The following is an 18,916-nucleotide window of genomic DNA, read 5'->3' on the forward strand; positions in this document are numbered from 1 at the left end:
AAAAAAAAAAAAAAAAAAAAAAAAGAAAGAAAGAAAATATTGTCACTTTTTTCTTCAGTACCTGTTATTTTCATGTTGTATAAATTTTGAAATAAAACGTTTGTGTGTTGTGGGGAGGAGTTTGATTTTGTTTTGCTTTGTTTTTTGTTTTTCACAACAGGGTTTCTCTGTGTGGCCCTAGCTGTCCTGGAACTCATTATGTAGTCCAGGCTGGCCTCCAACCCAGAGATCTACCTGTCTTTAACAAATTAGTGCTGGGATTAAAGGAGTGTGCCACTACTGCCTGGCTGTGTATGTATGTTTTAGTTTTTGTTTTTTGAGACAGAACAATCTAAATAGCCCATACTAGTTTGAACTCAAAGTCCTCCTGCCTTAGCCTCCAGAATGCTGTGAGTATAAGTGTGTGCCTCATGTGTAACTCCATGTCTAGTCTTTGATGAGTATGAAAATGAATATATATATATATATATATATATATATATATATATATATATATATTGAATATTCCTTCCATGATATCTAAATAAATGACTAATGTTATAATGATGTCTGTATGGACTCTACATGAAATGAATGCATTAAAGTATTATGTTAAAGATTTAAATTCAAATTCTTATAATTAACTGGAAAACATAATTCTGAATTAAAATTTGAAAATCAAAGACTTGAGTCATTACATAAGCACTTTACATATGAGATCTAATCTTCTTCCTCATATCTCAAAGAAGCAGCATGAATGTTGACAAAGGTGTTAGCAGTCATGGGTTTCAACTCGTATTCAAAATCTGGTTTTATTAGCAAAGATGTAAAACTTTGTTTTTGGTTTTGTTGCTAGGCCATTTAATGGTGAGAGGTGACTTAAATCGTTCTTACATTTCAGCAACTGGCCATGCCACAGCATATAAAGATCACAGTGACAAGAAAAACATTGTTTGAGGATTCCTTTCAACAGGTAATATGCACTTGTCTCAGTAATGTCTACTTTCTGGTACTCGTGGCATCATCACAATAGTTTAGAACAATGGTTCTCAATCTTTGGGGGTTGTCAAATGACCCTTTCACAGGGGTTACCTAAAGTGATCAGAAAACACACATATTCAGATTATGATTCATAACAGTAGAAAGATTACGATTATGAAGTAGCAACAAAAACAATTTTATGGTTGGGGATCACCAAAGGAAGGTTGAGAACCACTGGTTTAGAGTGAAAGAGTGTGTGAGTGTGTGTCTGTGTGTCTATGTGTGTGTGTGTGTGGGGGCGATATGTTTGCCTGTGCGTGCACGTGTGGAGGCCAGAGGTATACTAAAGGTGCCTTGCTCTGTCTCTCTCTACCTTGCATCTTGAGGCAGGGTTCCTCATTGAACCTGGAACTGACAGCTGGGCTAGGCTAGCAGGCCAAGAAACCCTTAGGATCTGCCTCTGTCCCTCTGGTGCTGGGTTTACAAGCATGCACTGTCACACCAGGCTCCTACGTGGGTTGCTGGGGATCTGACCTTAGGTCCTCATGCTTGTACTAGAAGCACTTTACCCCTTGAGCCAACACCCCAGCCCCTATGCTTGAATTTTTCAGTTTACTTTTGTTGCCAAGTGTTTTAGTGCTCTGCAGTTAGGAATGTGTGAGTGTTCCTGTGCAGTGTTTTCTGCTTTTCAGTCTAAGAGTGATTAGTGGGTTTCAAGTTCTATGTGTGATCTGAAATAGATACATAAGTAGAAACATAATCTGTCACTAGACAAAGCTCTAAAAATAGCCATATGAACTATGTGGTGTGTAGGGAAGGGGGTGGTTTTTATACTGTCATGTTACTTTTCTGTGGTAAGCATGTGTTTCTCTTAGAATTATTGATTTTAAGTAGGAAAGAAATTAGCCCATTGGTAACAACAATGGCTAATGTTGTTAAAAGATGCTATATAAAATTTCAGTAGTCAATAAAGTTTTCATTGCTCCTCCTCCTCCTCCTCCTCCATCCTCCTCCATCCTCCTCCTCCTTCTTCTTCTTGATTTGTTTATTTATTTTATGTATGTGAGTACACTATATCTGTCTTCAGACACACCAGAAGAGGGCATCAGATCCCGTTAGAGATGATTGTGAGCCACCATGTGGTTGCTGGGAATTAAACTCAGGACCTTTGGGAGAGTAGTCAGTGCTCTTACCGGCTGAGCCATCTCTCCAGCCCCCTTACACATTTCTGATTGTCTTTCTCATGATTACTCTCTTGTCACTGAGTTGTCAGTGTCTTTTAAAGCTTTTGTTTTGTTTTGTTTTTTACTATCTATAACTCACTGGTAGCTATAGTGACAAGATGCAAACCATGATTAAACAAGCCCTTTATCTTTTTGCTCTTACAACTGAAAGACTTTTGCGGACACGATAATGTTCTAAAACATTTAAGACTCTCATCTTAGATTTGTTATCCACCAAATAAATGGGCAGTTATAATGTAAGAGAAAATATGATAACTATGATTGCTTTTTTTTTTTTTTTTTGGTTTTTTTCGAGACAGGGTTTCTCTGTATAGCCCTGGCTGTCCTGGAACTCACTTTGTAGACCAGGCTGGCCTCGAACTCAGAAATCCGCCTGCCTCTGCCTGAAAATATGATTGCTTAACGGTAATTAGTCTAATATCAAAATAAGATATTTTGTAATTTAAAGGTTAGCAACAGATTTCATAAGTGCTGGATAAAATTACTTTAAATGGTGTTTTTAATTAGCATAGTGTAACTGTTTATGGTGGAAAGTTCAAAAGAAAAAAGTTCCTTTACATTAGCACTTATTAAAGAGAATTTTTCAAACTAGTGGCAGCCTAGTGACTTTCAAGTATGTAGCTGAGTGCCTAGCTTATGGTACTTGTAGGGTATTTATCATAACCATGCACAGCAGTCAAAGCCCAGTGGGCTTTTTGTTACACCTGGATGCTGACTGTTTGAGTAGCCTGTGAACTCCTGAAAGTGGTGAATCTGTTGCTGTTTCCTAGGGAACTGAGAGAACTTAATTAATCCTCTTTGGGTTCTTAAGTGTTAACAGTTTATTCTTATCACTTGATAAAGTACAGGTATTATATCAAACTATTTCTCTCCAGGCCCCTGTGGGGTTTTCCTAAGGGGACATAATTAAATTGTTTTACTGAGGGTGAAACAAATTGACCTATGTACTATAGCTCTGTAATGCTACTGCCCTTCATATATGAACATGACACTGTTACCACCCAGTGTGGGAGGCAAAGTAGTAGTTTTCTATATAATGTATAGATTCCCACTGTGTATGTTTCCATAGATAAGTGAGTTCTCTCTGTCGCCACTGTTAGTCAGTTAGCTTTTTATGTATATCTTTTGACTGAAACAGAAACCAAACCCACTCAGCCCTACTACTCTTCCCTACCTGCCTGGTAGGAGGGGAGAAAACTCCAGCTCGCCTCTGACCATGCCTAGAGTTACTCTACACAACACAATTGATAGAACGATTTCATAAGTTTCATATGGAGGGGTATAAAGTATATAAAAATATAGATTCTTAGAGTAAATGTATGAAACTTTACTAACATATTTCTCTATGTGTAATGTGAGCTTACTGTGAGCACGTTTCACGTGGATCTAAGTCACCGACAGTGGAGCAAGTGGGAGGTGTGGTGACGTCTCCACAGCTGCAGTCACAGCTCTCTTTGCTTTGTTGTTTTGTAGATCATGAGCTTCAGCCCGCAAGATCTGAGAAGACGTTTGTGGGTGATTTTCCCAGGAGAAGAAGGTTTAGATTATGGAGGTGTAGCAAGGTAGTGATATATGAATACTCAGACCTTAGTTCCTTTCCTCTAAAGGTATCATTACACTTTGTTCGCAGTATTTTCTCAATATTATGTTTCAGGAAAGTGAAATTAGGAGATTATTACAGTTTTATAATGCTGCAGCTACAGAATTCCAGCAAACATTAACTCGGCACCTATTTCTAAGAACTGTTAAGTCCATTACACCTACATCACCCACTTGGTCCTCAGAATAACCCTGTGGTAGAGAATCTTACAGATGATGAAGTTCAGAGATTCACTCAGTGCAAATGCAATGTTTTCATTTTCTCCCCAGTAACTAGTGTCAGCCAGCCAGCTCCTGTCTGCTCCATGGATTACCTAAAGCCCTGTAGTGACCAAGTCATTTCTTCCTCGCTAGTGTACTGATAGCTAGCAGTACTAGGATTAACTTAGCATTGAGAATAGAGTGCTATGAAAAAGAGAGTTGAAGATCTCTATCCTGCTTCATTCATTGTGGAGCATTTGTTCAAACTAGACATCCTTGAACAAGATATAGCTTTGCTTATTGCGTGACAGGATTACATCAGTTTAAAATTTTAAACTAGGGCCACAGATGGCTCAGTGAGTAAAGTGGTTTTCACACAATCCTGACAACTTTGTGTAGTTCCCAAAGCCTACAGAAAGAAAGAAACCAATTCCCAAAGTGAAATGTGCATGTAACCTGCACATGCATGCTGTGGCCTTTGTGTGCTGTGACCTGCACATACCTATGTGCACCTGTTCCTGCACACACTCACATTTAGCACTGCCACAACGATAATAAATAAAAATACAAGGAAAACCAAGTAATTTAAAAATGAATAGGTAATAAAAGTTAAAGCTGGGTATGGTGGCACATGACCTATCCTCACCAACACTTGGGAGGTAGAGGTAGGAGATCAGTTCAAGGCTAGCTTGGGCTACTGAGGGCATTTGAGGCCAGCCTGGACTATATGAGACCCTTTCTTCAATAAAATAGTAAATTACCAAGTAGAAACAGTGTGGAAGGGCAAGAATTTTGAAGGAAAGACTGAATTTGAATATTTTATTATTTTGAGCAAATATCTATTTGTAGGATTATTAGGAAGAGTAGAAATACTTATTTTGTATTTTGTGTTTTAAATTTCTTTAGATTTATCTATATTAATTTTATGTGAATGATTATTTTGCCTGCATGTATGTGTATGCCTTATGCCCTTGAAGGCCAGAAGAGGGTGCTGGTTCTCTGTGAGCCACCATGGAGGTGCAGAGACCAAACTCAGGCCCTCCCAACAAGTGCTCTTGACCGTGAGCTACATTCCAGCCTCTGAGGGTTTGTTTGGTGGTTTTTGTTTTTTTTTTTTTTTTTATATTTATTTTTGTTTATATGTATGTATGTATGTATGTTTTGCCTGTGTATATGTATATGCACCACATGTGTGCATGGTGCTGTGGAACCAAAAGATCTTGGATCTCCTGGAACTGGAGTTATAGTTGTGAGCTGCCATGTGGGTGCTGAGAAACTGAGCCCAGGTCCTCTGAGCAGCGTGTGCTGTTAGCCACTGATCCATTTCTCTAGCTTCTGAAATTCTGTCTGTCTGTCTGTCTGTCTGTCTGTCTGTCTGTCTGTCTGTCGAGACAGTGTCTTTCTGCATAGCCCTGGGTATCCTGGAACAAATTATATAGACCAGGCTACATTTGGACTTACAGAGATCTTCTAGCCTCTGCCTAAGTACTGGGAATAAAGGTATATACCGCCATGCCTGGCTGAAATACTGTTTATTAATGAGTTAGTTCAGAAACTGAGTACATCTCACCAGTTTCTAGGTTTTTGTTTTTAAATCTTACTTAAGATGTCACTTGTAAGGGAGAGGTGCACACCTACAATCCCAGCACTCAAGTGGCAGAGGCAGGCGAAGCTCTTAAGTTCAAGGCCAGCCTGGTATAGAATGAGTTCCTGCACAGCCAGGGCTGCACAGAGAAACCCTGTCTGGAAAACAACAACAACAACAAAGGGTTTGTTGTTTGTAATTACGTGTGTGTTTGGGGTGGAGGGTGGTTATGCAGTGCTGAGAGTTCAGAAGATGGCGTCAGATCTCTTGGATAAGAATTAAAGGCAGTTGTGAGCTGCATGCACAAATGCATGCACATACAGAAAGACAGACAGATCTCAGATAAAATAAGCTTTTCAAGGCGTTTTTCTAATAATCTTGGGGCTGGAGTAAGTGTCACCTCTGTGACAGTGAGATGTCTGGCATAGTGGCTGTCCTTAAGTACACTATGGAACTTAATTGAAGATAGAATAGTAGTTGCCATTCAACCTCTCCAGTGTCCTGGCCCAGTAGTGACTTTTAAACTTGCCTGTGAATAAAATTCTATCAACTCAAACCATTTTCACATTTTAATATCTCTAAAGTGAGGGTGCATATTATGGTTATGAATAGAAGAATTTTAGTGGGCAATCAGGTAAGGGTCTTTAAAAATAATGATATATTAGACTATTTGAAATTTTAGAGTATATAAATATCCTATGTAACATAATGTGAGTTTAACAGAACCAAGAAAATTCAACAAGCAATTAGAAAACCATCTCAGTGGATGTGAGCAGATTCCTGACAGCTCTGTAACACTGCTCTGTGATTTGTTGACATGGTTACCTACAAAAATTTTCATCCTAAGTTTTCTTTTGATTTCAGAGAATGGTTCTTTCTTTTGTCACATGAAGTGTTGAACCCAATGTATTGCCTGTTTGAATATGCAGGGAAGGATAACTACTGCCTGCAGATAAATCCCGCTTCTTACATCAATCCAGATCACCTGAAATACTTTCGTTTTATTGGCAGATTTATTGCCATGGTAAGTACAGGTACAAAACTGTGTTTACTAATTCAGCAGTACTAAATTTTTGTGTATTATAACAGATCATGTGACAGAATTTTCTCTTTTTATTTATTTACCCTTTTGAGTGTTTTTGCCTGTCTGTATGTCTGTGCACCATGTGTGTGCCTGGTGTCTGTGGAACCTGGAGGATGGTGTGACATCCTCTGGGCCTGGAGGTTTAGACAGTAGTGATCCTGTGTTGGTGCTGAGAATGAACCTGGATCTTCTGCAAGAACAGCCAGTTAACTCTTTAACTACTGTACCATTGTTCCAGCTAGAGACATTTTGAGAAAAATTCTCCATCAGGTGTAGGTAGGGGTGTGTGTGTGTATTTTGGTTTAGTTTTTTTTGTTTTATTTGTTTATTTTGATTTTGGTGGTGGTGGTGGTGGTGGTGGTGGTGGTGGTGGTGGTGTGTGTGTGTGTGTATGTGTCAGAGAGAGAGAGAGAGAGAGAGAGAGAGAGAGAGAGAGAGAGAGAGAGAGAGAGAGAGACCAGAGATCTGTCTACCTTGGCCTTGGAGTGCGGCCTTTAAAGTCATGGGCCACCATGCCCAGCCTCAACATTTTTTTTGAATGGAGATTTTATCTAATATTTTGATGTTTAATGTCTTATTCAGTTATCTAAAGTGGTATTGCTTCCTTCCTATATAGGCTCTGTTTCATGGGAAATTCATAGATACTGGATTTTCTTTACCATTCTATAAACGTATCCTGAATAAACCAGTTGGACTTAAGGATTTAGAATCTATTGATCCAGAATTTTATAATTCGCTCATCTGGGTTAAGTAAGTTTCTCTATACATTTATTAAAATATAGTCTGTGCTCTATGTGCTGCTTGTAAGTTCTTCCATACCATAGGCATGCCACTGTTTTGTTGCATTTAAAGGATATGTATGTCAAACCTTTTTCAGTGTTCAGTCTGATACATTTTATAGAACTGCATCCAAGGTAGTAATATGATTATAATCCAACTTCTTTGAATTAGATGTTATAATTTAAGGCTTATTGCTTAAACTCAGAATTTGAATTTAATTAAAACATTTGAGTTATGATTGAATTGTACATGTAACAAATAGTGCTAATTTCTTTTGTACAGAGAAAACAATATTGAAGAATGTGGTTTGGAAATGTACTTCTCAGTTGATAAAGAAATTCTAGGTGAAATTAAGAGTCATGATTTGAAACCCAATGGTGGCAATATTCTTGTGACAGAAGAAAATAAGGAGGAATACATCAGGTAAGAAGCGGTATCCCTAAAAGTGTGTGTGAGAGGGGTGTGGCTCAGCGGCTCAGCAGTGCAGAACTCTTGAGCTCAGTTCCCAGCACCCATAGTAGGTGGCCTAGGGCCATCTGTAATTCCAGCTGCTTCGGGGATCCAGCACTTTCCAGTCCTCTGGGCACTCACAAGCATAGCTTGTACAACCTAGATACAGATAAAAGAAGCACTCAGCTTTTTTAGAAGAAAAGACAATGTTTCTTTTGACAGTGTTTAGCCTTGTTGTTAATAATTGTCTAATAATAGTAAAGGGTGGCATTTTTAAAATGTGTTTGTTTTATGGTAATCATTTTTATGTAAACACTTATTTCTAGTGTTAGCCTAAAATTGGATTTTAAAGGTAGGAAGTCATGGTGAATCATTTAATTTAGCTAATTTATTTATTTACTTATCTTGAGATAGGTTCTATGTAGCCCTGCAGTACTGAAGTTTATTCTATGTATCAGTGTGGTCTTGAACTCACAGAGATTGTCCTGCTTCTGCTTTTCTGTGTTGGGATGAAAGGCTGACACCTCACTCTTTTACTTAGCAATTTTGTAACACTATGCCATGCAACAGCTGTTGGAAAGAGTACCTGAAATGTATACATTTTTATGGGGAGTACTATAGATGTAGAAAAAGCTTATGAGTAAAATAGTTGTTGCAGTCTATGATTTATTTGTTCATACCTTCCCAGTACTCACTCACCTTACTGCTAGCCCACTGCAGCTAAGTCTAGAAATCCCTGGGCCTGTGCTAGATGTTCCTTTCAACACTAAGAGTGCACAGCTTTATTAGCAATTACTGGAACCAGTTACTAATTGCTGGTGAATAATCAGCCACTTAAAATTTTAAGATATATTTGTAAAACTTGGTTCTTTTCTGTTTTCAAAGAGGTGTAATTTGCCTCAGGTATTGTGGCATAACCTGAGGTAACACGTGTTAGGCAGAGCGATGGGGGTCAAGGTCATCTTTGGCTACAAAGCAGATTCGAGGCTGGTGTGAGCTACAAGCCTAAATAAAACAAACACAGCTCAGCAGGCCCTTTCTGGGCTAGGACCAGAGGGAGCCATAAGTGATGAACAGATGAAAAACAAAAGTCTGGTCTTAATATGCCAATCAACCAACTTCACCCAATTGCTTTTTTTCTCTTATTTTTCTAACTTATAGTTTTGTGGTCAGAGAATGTCTTTGAAATGTCATTTTGTTTTGAAACTTGTATTATAAGCCAGTATGTGGTCTGTCTTGTGTATATATGTGCTCCTATTGTTGGGTAAGTTATTGTCAAGAACTCAGATGCCAAAAATACACACATTTGTTTGTTTGTCAATTCTAAAACAAAATAAAAATTTTATATGTTTTTAACTGTTGAGTAAAAAGAAAGTTGACACCTACAATTTTTTGGTAAAGAAATGTTTAGAGAAAGTATTTTTACAAATTTTATTTTTTCAAATGAGATCTGGTGGTGCATACCTGTTATCACAGCCATTAGGGAGCTGAGGCAGGAGGGTTGTCTTGAGCTTGAGGCCAGCCTGGGCCTCTTTGTAGGATCCTCTTTCAAATGAAAGACATTCATGCTACTCTACTTTTATATATATTTCAGGGTTTCATAATAAAGTTTACATTTTGAATCTTACATGCAGAACTTAAAAAAAAAAATCTTAATCTCCTGATGCAATCTTCATTCTTATTTGCCAGGATGGTGGCTGAGTGGAGGTTGTCTCGAGGTGTTGAAGAGCAGACACAAGCTTTCTTTGAAGGCTTTAATGAAATTCTTCCTCAGCAATATTTGCAATATTTTGATGCAAAGGAATTAGAGGTAATGAATCTTTATTTACTCCAGCACACTAGTAAATACTCCTGCAGATATCTATTTTAAAATCATTGTTTTCATCTTTCCAGTGTATTTGTATTTTTTATGCTAGCACACGTTTGAAATACCCTTAATTTATACTAAAATGAAAAAAGAACATTACTTTAAAAAAAAAAAAAAAAGTATTGCTGGGGCTGGAGAGGGTGGTTCAGAGGTTATGAGCAGTGCTCCCTCTGCCAAAGGACCTGACTTCAGTTCTCAGGTCTAAGGGTACCTGACTCTCAAGTGGTCCACAGACACATATGTAGACAAATATCCATACACATAAAATAAGTCAATAATTGGTTTTTCTGCAACTCAGTAACTATTTTGCTCAATATGTGATACCACACATGGGACCTGCCCACTGAGAGTCAGGCTGACAGAGCTCTTGATGTAGCATTTACTGATGCTTGCTCTGTTGCCATTGCTGTGGTTCGTTTTAGCCCTGCTTACCTAAAGAAACAGCTTGTTCTGTTGCTTTTCATTCCTACAGGTTCTTTTGTGTGGGATGCAAGAAATTGATTTGAATGACTGGCAGAGACATGCCATCTACCGTCACTACACCAGGACAAGCAAGCAGATCATGTGGTTTTGGCAGGTTTGTTTATGAATTTAGTTCTATAGATAGACACAACATATATTTTATTTTCTTTTACTTAGAATTTACCAAAATAAGAAACAGGACAAAATATGCAGGTCCCTTATTCTATGCAATGCATTACAGTAATACACTGTAAGAAATGACTATTTTAAAGACTGTTACTGAGAAACACATACCTCGCACCTTTGCCAGAGTTTAAGATTACTCCAGAAGATCAGACTCATTAGTTAAGGGTAGGAGGGATCATTGAGCTGTAAAGAACACTTGCTGTTCTTTCAGAAGACCCAGGTTTGGTTCCTAGCACCCACATGGTGGCTTGCTACCATTTGTAGGAATGTGTGTGCTACATGTACATACATGCAGGCAAAACACTCATGCACATAAAATAAATAAGTCTAAAAAAATTGTAAAAATACTCAATTCATTTGCATTAGATACGAATCCTTTTGGAATCTTTTAGAACCATCAAGTATAATTGAAGAATTATATAATGTTCAGATGCCAGATTCAACAGATACAGTTTAGGTTTATAGTGAGATCTCTCAAAAAAATGCCTGCTATCTGGGCTGTTCATTAGGTAAAGTGCTTATTGTGGAAGCACCGAGTACCTGAACTGGGATATACAGTACCCACCTGGACAAAAAGTTGGGCCCAAAGACATTGCTTCCCACTTTGGGAAGCAGAGCTAGGAGGACCCTGGGGACTCAGGAGCCAGTCTAGCCAGTAAGTGAACCCCAGGTTCAGTGAGACATACCCACACCCCCACCAAAAAAAAAAAACCTGGAGAATGATAAAGGAACATTTCCAACATTCTCCTCTGGCTTCACAACATACTTGCACATGCATACAACACTTGTACACACAGTAGTGCAACATGAACATACCATCACCACCACCACCTACAAACTAAAAGAATAACATTGAAACTGAGAGCAGTGGCTTAGCTGGTAAATGCGCCTGATGCCTATCATGCTGACCTGAGTTGGAGCCCTGGGCTGTACATGGTTGAAGGAGAGAAGGAATTTCTTTGGAAAGTTGTCCTCTGACCTCCACATGCACTAGGGCTCTCCTGTGCTCACAGACTCATACTTAATAAATAAAAAATGTAATTAAAGTTATTTGAAAAAATAAAATGGGGCTGGAGAGAGGACTCAGCAGTTTATAGAGTACTTGTTGCTCTTGGTTGGAAAGGACCCCAGTTTGATTCCCAGGAACCATACCGGCGCTTCCAGCCTCCTGTGCTTCCAGTGTCAGGGGACCTGATGTCCTCTTCTAGTCTTGTTGGGCATTGCATGCATTGGCTGCACATACATACTCGGGCACAGACACATAAAATATGGTACTGAGTTGTTTTTCTTTTTTAAGCTTTTTCTTCCCTCTTTTCCTCCTTCCTTCCCTTTTCCCTCCCTCCCCCCCCCTTTCTGTCATTTGTTTGTTTGTTTCTTTCTTTCTTAAATAAAAATGGGGCTGGCAAGATGGCATAGTGGGCCAGCGCACTTGCCAGCAAAGATGATGGCCTGAACTTGATCCTCAGGGTCCACCTGGTACAATGAGAGAACAGATCTGTGGAAGCTGTCTTCTAAATTTCACATGCACTCACTACCCTCCCACATAATCACACAGAATCAAGTAATTTAAAAAATAAACAGGGGCCAGGAGATATGGCTCAGCAGTTAAGAGCACCTGCTGCTATTCTAAAGAACCTAGGGTCAGTTCCTAGTACTCGTGTCCACGACTCAAAAGCTGTAACTCCAGTTCCAGGGTATCTGATGCCTCTGACCTCCACAGGCACCTGTAGTCACATGCACACACCTACATGTAGACACACTCCCATATACATAATTACAGATGATAAAAATGAATCACAGATGCTCAAAATCTTTAATTCTTTTTTTAAAGATTTGTCTATTTTTATGTATATGAATGCCCTTAATCCCAGCACTTGGGAGGCAGAGGCAGGCGGATTTCTGAGTTCAAGGCCAGCCTGGTCTACAAAGTGAGTTCCAGGATAGCCAGGGCTATACAGAGAAACCCTGTCTCGAAAAACAAAAAACAAAAAAAAAAAAAAAAAAAAACCTTAAAAAAAAATTTTAAAAAAATTAAAAAAAAAAAACCAAAACAGTTAAATATATAGTTAACTTCACTATAGTTAAGTTCACTTCAAAAGAATTAAAACCATAAAACTGAGCAGATATGTCTATATACCAGTATTTTTAACAGGTTTGTTCAGATTCACCCAAAGGCAGCATTAACCCTTATGCATATTAATGCATTAACAAATCTGAAGTAGTGTGTATGTATAATGGAATATCATTTAGCCTCCAAAAATGAATGAAACTTTTGGTGTATAATGTAGTGTAAGGCTTTAAAGCAGCATGAATTTTGACCTGGGCATGATGTCTTATGTAATTACAGGTATTAGAGGCTAAGCTTAGGCTACTTAGCAAAGCCTGTCTCATTTTGTGCTGGAGGTATAGCTTACCCATGTTCCAGGCCCCGAATTCAATCTTCAACACTGGGGTTAGGGGGTGTTCACGAAACAACTGGGGTTGGGGATATAGCTCAGAGCGTTTGCCTAGTTATTGTACCTAGACCTTGTGTTCAATCCCCAGCACTATGCGAAGAAATAAGTTTTTGATACCTGACTTGGTAGCACACGTCTGTACTTCCAGTCCTCAGGAAACTGGAGAATCACTGCAAGTTCAAGACCAGCCTGATCTATGTAGTGAGCTCAGGCCATCATCTTTCTGCCTTTAACCTCCCAAGTGCTGTCATTGAAGGCAGATCTTAATTTTTAAATAATTGAATCAAGATATATACAAACATGTATTTATACAAACATGTTTATTCCACCTATGAGATTCTTTAAGTAGACAGATTTATTTTAGTTTTGGTTTTTCGAGGTATGGTTTCTCTGTGCCTTTGTTGTCCTAGGACTCACTCAATAGACCAGTCTGGCCCCAAACTCACAGAGATCTCCCTGCTTCTGCTTCCAGAGTTGCAGGGATTAGAGGTGTGCACCATTACTGCCTGGTTGTATGCACAGACTTATTGAAACAGAATGTGGCATTGAGGTAACGAGCAATAGCGAGTAAATTTGTTTAGGATGAAGAAAATGTTCTCATGATAGCAGCGATAGATAATAGTGTGGATGAGTTCATGCTTTTGTATTGTCCACTTAAAATTATTAACATAGGGAGCTAGGAATATGGCTGAGTCTATAAAGTGCTTGTCAGGAAAATAGGAGGGCCCGAGTTTGAATCTGCAGTACACACACAGAAAACTGGACACAGCAGCACACTCCTTAACCACAGAACTGAGGAGCCAGAGATAGGAGCATCCCTGAGGTGTACTAGCCATCTGCTATAGCTGAAAGCACAAACTGTGGGCTCCACGAGAGTCTTGTCTCAAAGATAAGTAAAACACGGTAAAGAGCTGTTGAGGAAGATATCTAATACTGACCGCTAGCTTCCACACAGGTGCATGTGCACATACATGCGCATGCTTACATGACAAGCTTACATACCTATACAATAGATAACATGGAAATTTACCACAGTTTCCCACTTATTTGTCTGTTTATTGTGTGTGTACATGTATGTCATCACTTGCATATGGAGTCAGAACAACTTGCAGGCATCAGTTCTTTCCTTCGCAGGTGGCTCCTGGGATAGAACTTAGTCTTCAGGGTAAGGCAAGCAGCTTTGTCCACTGAGCCATCTCACTGGCTACTTAACATAATTTTTAAAAACTAAAATATAAAATATTCTCTATACATGTAACAAAATTCATGTTAAGAAACACAAAGATGAACTGGATTGTGGCGCAGGCCTTTAATCCCAGCGCTTGGGAGGCAGAGGTAGGCAGAGCTCTGTGAGTTCAAGACCAGAATGGTCTATAGAAGGAGTTCAAGGACAGCCAGGGCTACACAGAGAAACCCTATCTCAAAAAAAAAAAAAAAAACAAAAAACAAAAGAAGGCTGTGGAGATGGCTCAGTGGGTAAAAGCATCGACTGTTCTTCCAAAGGTACTGAGTTCAAATCCCAGCAACCGCATGGTAGCTCACAACCACCCATAATGAGATCTGATGCCCTCTTGTGGTGCGTTTGAAGACAGCTCAGTGAACTTAATAATAATAAATAAATCTTTGGGCCGGAGCGAGTGGGGTTGACCAGAGCGAGCAGAGGTCCTAAATTCAATTTCCAACAACCACATGAAGGCTCACAACCATCTGTACAACTACAGTGTGTGTACTCATATACATAAAATAAATAAATCTTAAAAAAAAAAGAACCAACATAACAAAAACCTCACAGATGAAGGGAAAACTTGGACAGAGAATAGCTGTGGTGGCTTATGTCTATTTTCTGAGCCCTTGAGGCTTAAACAAGGCGGTTTTAAAATTTTAAGGACATTCTCAGCTATATAGCAAGCTTGAGGGTACTCTGGACTACATGAGACCCTGTCTCAAAAACTAACTGAATAAATAATTGACATTAGTAAGTAGGAGAAATAATTCCTTACAAAATATGTTTCACTCGACCAAAATATTTTACAGTATAGAAGCATCTGCTGGGTACCTTATACTTAGACCCAGATTTTTAAGAGAAAAAACATAAAAACAAAAACAAAAAAAATTTGGCTACATGTAGGTAACAAATCCCTTAACATTTTGAGGAAGGGGGTTTGGGTTCCATTAGCTTGATTTGACTTGGTTATGAAACAAAGAAATTTATTCAAGCTAGGCATTTGTATCTTGTATAACTACAGGAGTGTGCTATAGGACAGCCAGTGTAAAGAGCAGGAAAGGCTGCCCTAGAACAATAGACCTTTGTGCTGTACAAGGCTGTGAAGCTTCGCAGGAGCCTTCAGAAACTGTCCTGAGATACAGTAAGGAAGGCTGCCGAGGCTCTGATGGGCATGGGTAAATTTGCTGTCTAGTGTTGCTGACACCTCACGGTCTTTTACGATCTGAAATGATCATTTTCCTTTCTTGTTAATAATGTATGACTTACATTTCTCCTTAAATGTGATATTAACAGTTTGTTAAAGAAATTGATAATGAGAAGAGGATGAGACTTCTGCAGTTTGTTACTGGAACCTGCCGATTGCCAGTGGGAGGATTTGCTGACCTTATGGGTATGTATACAGGGAGATTCGTGTGGAGATTGGTTGCCTGACTGCTGTGAGACACAACAGCAGATGGACCTGTTTTTACCAGCCATGATTGACCTGGATTTTATGGACTTAAAGGTGATGTTTTAGTTCATACCTCAGTACATTTTTTTCCCCTATTTTATAAGACAGGGTCTCATGTATCCTAGACTAGCTTCAGACTCACTCAGTACACAAGGCTAATTCTGAATTTCTGGTCCTCCTGCCTCTGCATGTATGTTTGATTAAGAGCTATGTTAAAAGATACATATAAGTAGACAAATACTTGCTACCATTTTTAAGATTATATTTGAGTTTAAGAAAAAATATCTTAAACACTGGAAAAATGAAGCATATAGAAAAGATGAGACCTCCCACCTTTGCCTGCGGCCATGGCGCTACCCATGTAAAATGGAGACCCTCTGATCCATCGATCGATATCTCCCCCACCCCCACCCCCACCCCCACCCCCTTCTCTTTCACCACCACTTTTGCCCTTTTCTCCTACAATAAACCTCACCTGGAACTGTTTTGTTTTGTTGGGTTTTTTTCTGGTCTTTTCAAGACACGGTTTCTCTGTATAGCCCTAACTGTCCTGGAACTCACTTTGTAGACCAGGCTGGCCTTGAACTCAGAATCCCGCCTGCCTCTGCCTCCCAAGTGCTGGGACTAAAGGTGTGCGCCACCACCGCCCAGCTGTGGAACTGTTTTTAAAAAGAAAAAAAGAAAAGAAGAGATGAGAAATAGCTGGCTATGTTGGCAAATGCCTATAATCCCAGAATTTAGGAGTTGTTGGTAGAAGGATTAGGAGTCAAGTCATCTGTAGCTACAGAGCATGATTGAGGCTAGCTTGCACTATAGAAGACCCAGCCTCATAAGAAAGAAAGGAAAAGTTTTTAAAAAAAAAAAAGAAGAAGAAGAAGAGAGAAAGGAATAAGCTTAATATAGTAGAATTATACTCTTGCCAAGTAATTTATAAAAGATCAGAGAGAAATAAGATAGGTCTTATTTAAAAGTGTACTGTCAGCCAGGCGTGGTGGCGCATGCCTTCACTAACATGCATGAGGCCCTGGATTTTATCCTTAAAAGGAGTAAATAAATTGTAGTGTCACAATATATATTCTTAGGGACTGGAGAGAAGAGGTTAAGAGCACTGGCTGCACTTCCAGAGTACTGGGGTTTGATTCTCAGCCCCACATGGCAGCTCACAACTCTGTGTAACTGCATTTCCAGGAGATTCTATGCCCTCTTTAGGCTTCTCAGCCACTAGTAATACAATAGGAACACAGACATAAGTGTTGGCACACACCCATATATCTAAAATAATCTAAAAAATTAAATATGTCTGTGTGTGTGTGTGTGTGTGTGTGTGTGTGTGTGTGTTTGTATTGTCTTCTTAGGGCTAATCAGATGTCTCAACAGATAAAGACATTGTGTAAGCCTGATAATTTGAATTAATTTCCAGGAACTCATGTGAAGGTAGAAGGAAAGAAGCACTCTACAAAGTTCTGACCTCCAGTTGTGTACTGAGGCATGCATACAAGTGCATATACACATATACCATGTGTTATTATTATTATATTTTTCTTGTATAGAATATCTCCACGAGGCCAGGCAGTGGTGGCATACACCTTTAATCCCAGCACTTGGGAGGCAGAGGCAGAGTCAGGCCAATTTCTGAGTTCAAGGCCAGCCTGGTCTACAGAGTGAGTTCCAGGACAGCCACACAGAGAAACCCTGTCTCAAAAAAAAACAAAATAAAACAACAACAATAAAAAAAAAAAATTCTCCATGAATCAAGGGTCTAATATATTTTTTAAAAAATAAGTATGTTACATTCTTTTCTATTTCTTCCTCTTCACTTATTTTCTTAGATAACTGGGGCTGGCCTCAGCTGCAGGAGAGGCTGGCTTTGACCTGCTCTGCATATAGTACTTCCCAAGAATTGAGATTACAGGCCTCAGACTTCAAGTTGGATTTATACTGTTTCATCTCATTTGAAAAAGCAGTCATGGCAGTGGCCATATGACACATGGGATTCTACTGAATTTCAAAATCTTCTCTGTTACATGTTAATGGAGCTGTTGCCTGCTTATCTCTGTAGTTAGAGATACTGTAGTGAATGGAAGGAAGCATGCAGAGTGAGTGACTGTCTCCTCTGTCCAGAACATTTTCTAGCAGTCCTTGTTTGTGATAACCATTGCTGTTCCCTTATCTCAGTGGGACATATCACTGCTAGTGAACAGGACTCATTGTTACAGACACAAAGAACTACCAATCTCTGTTATTCTGGATTTAGTCAGTAGGACACAAGAACTTTTTGTGCATGGCTGTCCTATATACTTAGAACATTTAGTGTCCTGACCATCTAGTTCAAAAAAGTCAGCAGCACTACCAGTCACTTTAACCACCAATGAGTGCTCCCCAGGGAGCTGTAGTGTCCGGTTAAGGAAGCAGTACTTGGTGCTGATGAGCAGCACAGCTGCATCTAACAGGAGGGAGAAGACAAGCGTTGTAGAGAGGTGAGCGCCCATCTAAAGCTCAGTTGTACAGGGCCTGTGAGAACAATGTGAGTGAACACGGTGTGAGTGAACACGGTGTGGGTGAGCACGGTGTGAGTGAGCACGGTGTGAGTGAGCACAGTGTGAGCACAGGCCTTCCTGTTGAGTTCACGGGGTAAGGTTTTGACAGTTGGATAGTTATGTATTTTTATGTGAGCTGTTATTAAATATGTGATTGTGCTATTCTAGCTAAGGAATGATAAATAAAGCTGTAGGTTTTCCTCTTGGTATACATTAACAAAATGATTCTCGAATTTCATCACCTGTCGGAAGCGCCCAGAAGCTTGTTAAAATGTCTAGAGTGGCCTCTGTTCCTAGAGTTGTTACTGCAGTAGGATTGGGATAGGGCCTGGGTATCCATGATTCTGAGTCACAATACTGCTGTTGAACTGGGAATCATAAAGAACTTCTGAACCAACAAGCTTTGTACTTTCATTATGTTCTAGGGAGTAATGGACCACAGAAGTTCTGCATCGAAAAAGTTGGCAAAGAAAATTGGTTACCCAGAAGCCATACTTGGTAAGCAAAATCAGAAATGTAGAAAATAGTCTTTTATTCATTTAGCCTCTGGCTACTTACTAGTAATGACATAATTGTCATTATGACATAAAAAATACATCCCCAGCCCCTCTACTACTTTTTATTCTTAATTGACAAAAAATAATTTTATTTTATTTTATTTTTTTTAAAGATTTATTTATTTATTATATATAAGTACACTGTAACTGTCTTCAGACACTCCAGAAGAGGGCGTCAGATCTTGTTAGGGATGGTTGTGAGCCACCATGTGGTTGCTGGGATTTGAACTCCGGACCTTCGGAAGAGCAGTCGGGTGCTCTTACCCACTGAGC

General features: G+C 39.2%; 1 protein-coding gene across 2 annotated transcripts in view; it reads left to right on the top strand.

Moving 5' to 3' along the window:
• Itch (itchy E3 ubiquitin protein ligase) overlaps window positions 1-18,916 on the top strand; it is a 94,877-nt gene that overhangs the window by 69,679 nt on the left and 6,282 nt on the right. For both annotated transcript variants that reach the window (XM_021192073.1, XM_021192072.1), the window contains 9 exons: window positions 881-952; window positions 3,678-3,766; window positions 6,454-6,613; window positions 7,290-7,423; window positions 7,736-7,876; window positions 9,593-9,713; window positions 10,243-10,347; window positions 15,393-15,489; window positions 18,512-18,584. In XM_021192073.1, the coding sequence (XP_021047732.1) occupies window positions 881-952; window positions 3,678-3,766; window positions 6,454-6,613; window positions 7,290-7,423; window positions 7,736-7,876; window positions 9,593-9,713; window positions 10,243-10,347; window positions 15,393-15,489; window positions 18,512-18,584 (992 nt within the window). The remainder of the gene's footprint in view (window positions 1-880; window positions 953-3,677; window positions 3,767-6,453; window positions 6,614-7,289; window positions 7,424-7,735; window positions 7,877-9,592; window positions 9,714-10,242; window positions 10,348-15,392; window positions 15,490-18,511; window positions 18,585-18,916) is intronic.

The sequence above is a fragment of the Mus pahari genome, chromosome 3, assembly GCF_900095145.1.
Source record: "Mus pahari chromosome 3, PAHARI_EIJ_v1.1, whole genome shotgun sequence".
Classification (NCBI taxonomy): Eukaryota; Metazoa; Chordata; class Mammalia; order Rodentia; family Muridae; genus Mus; species Mus pahari.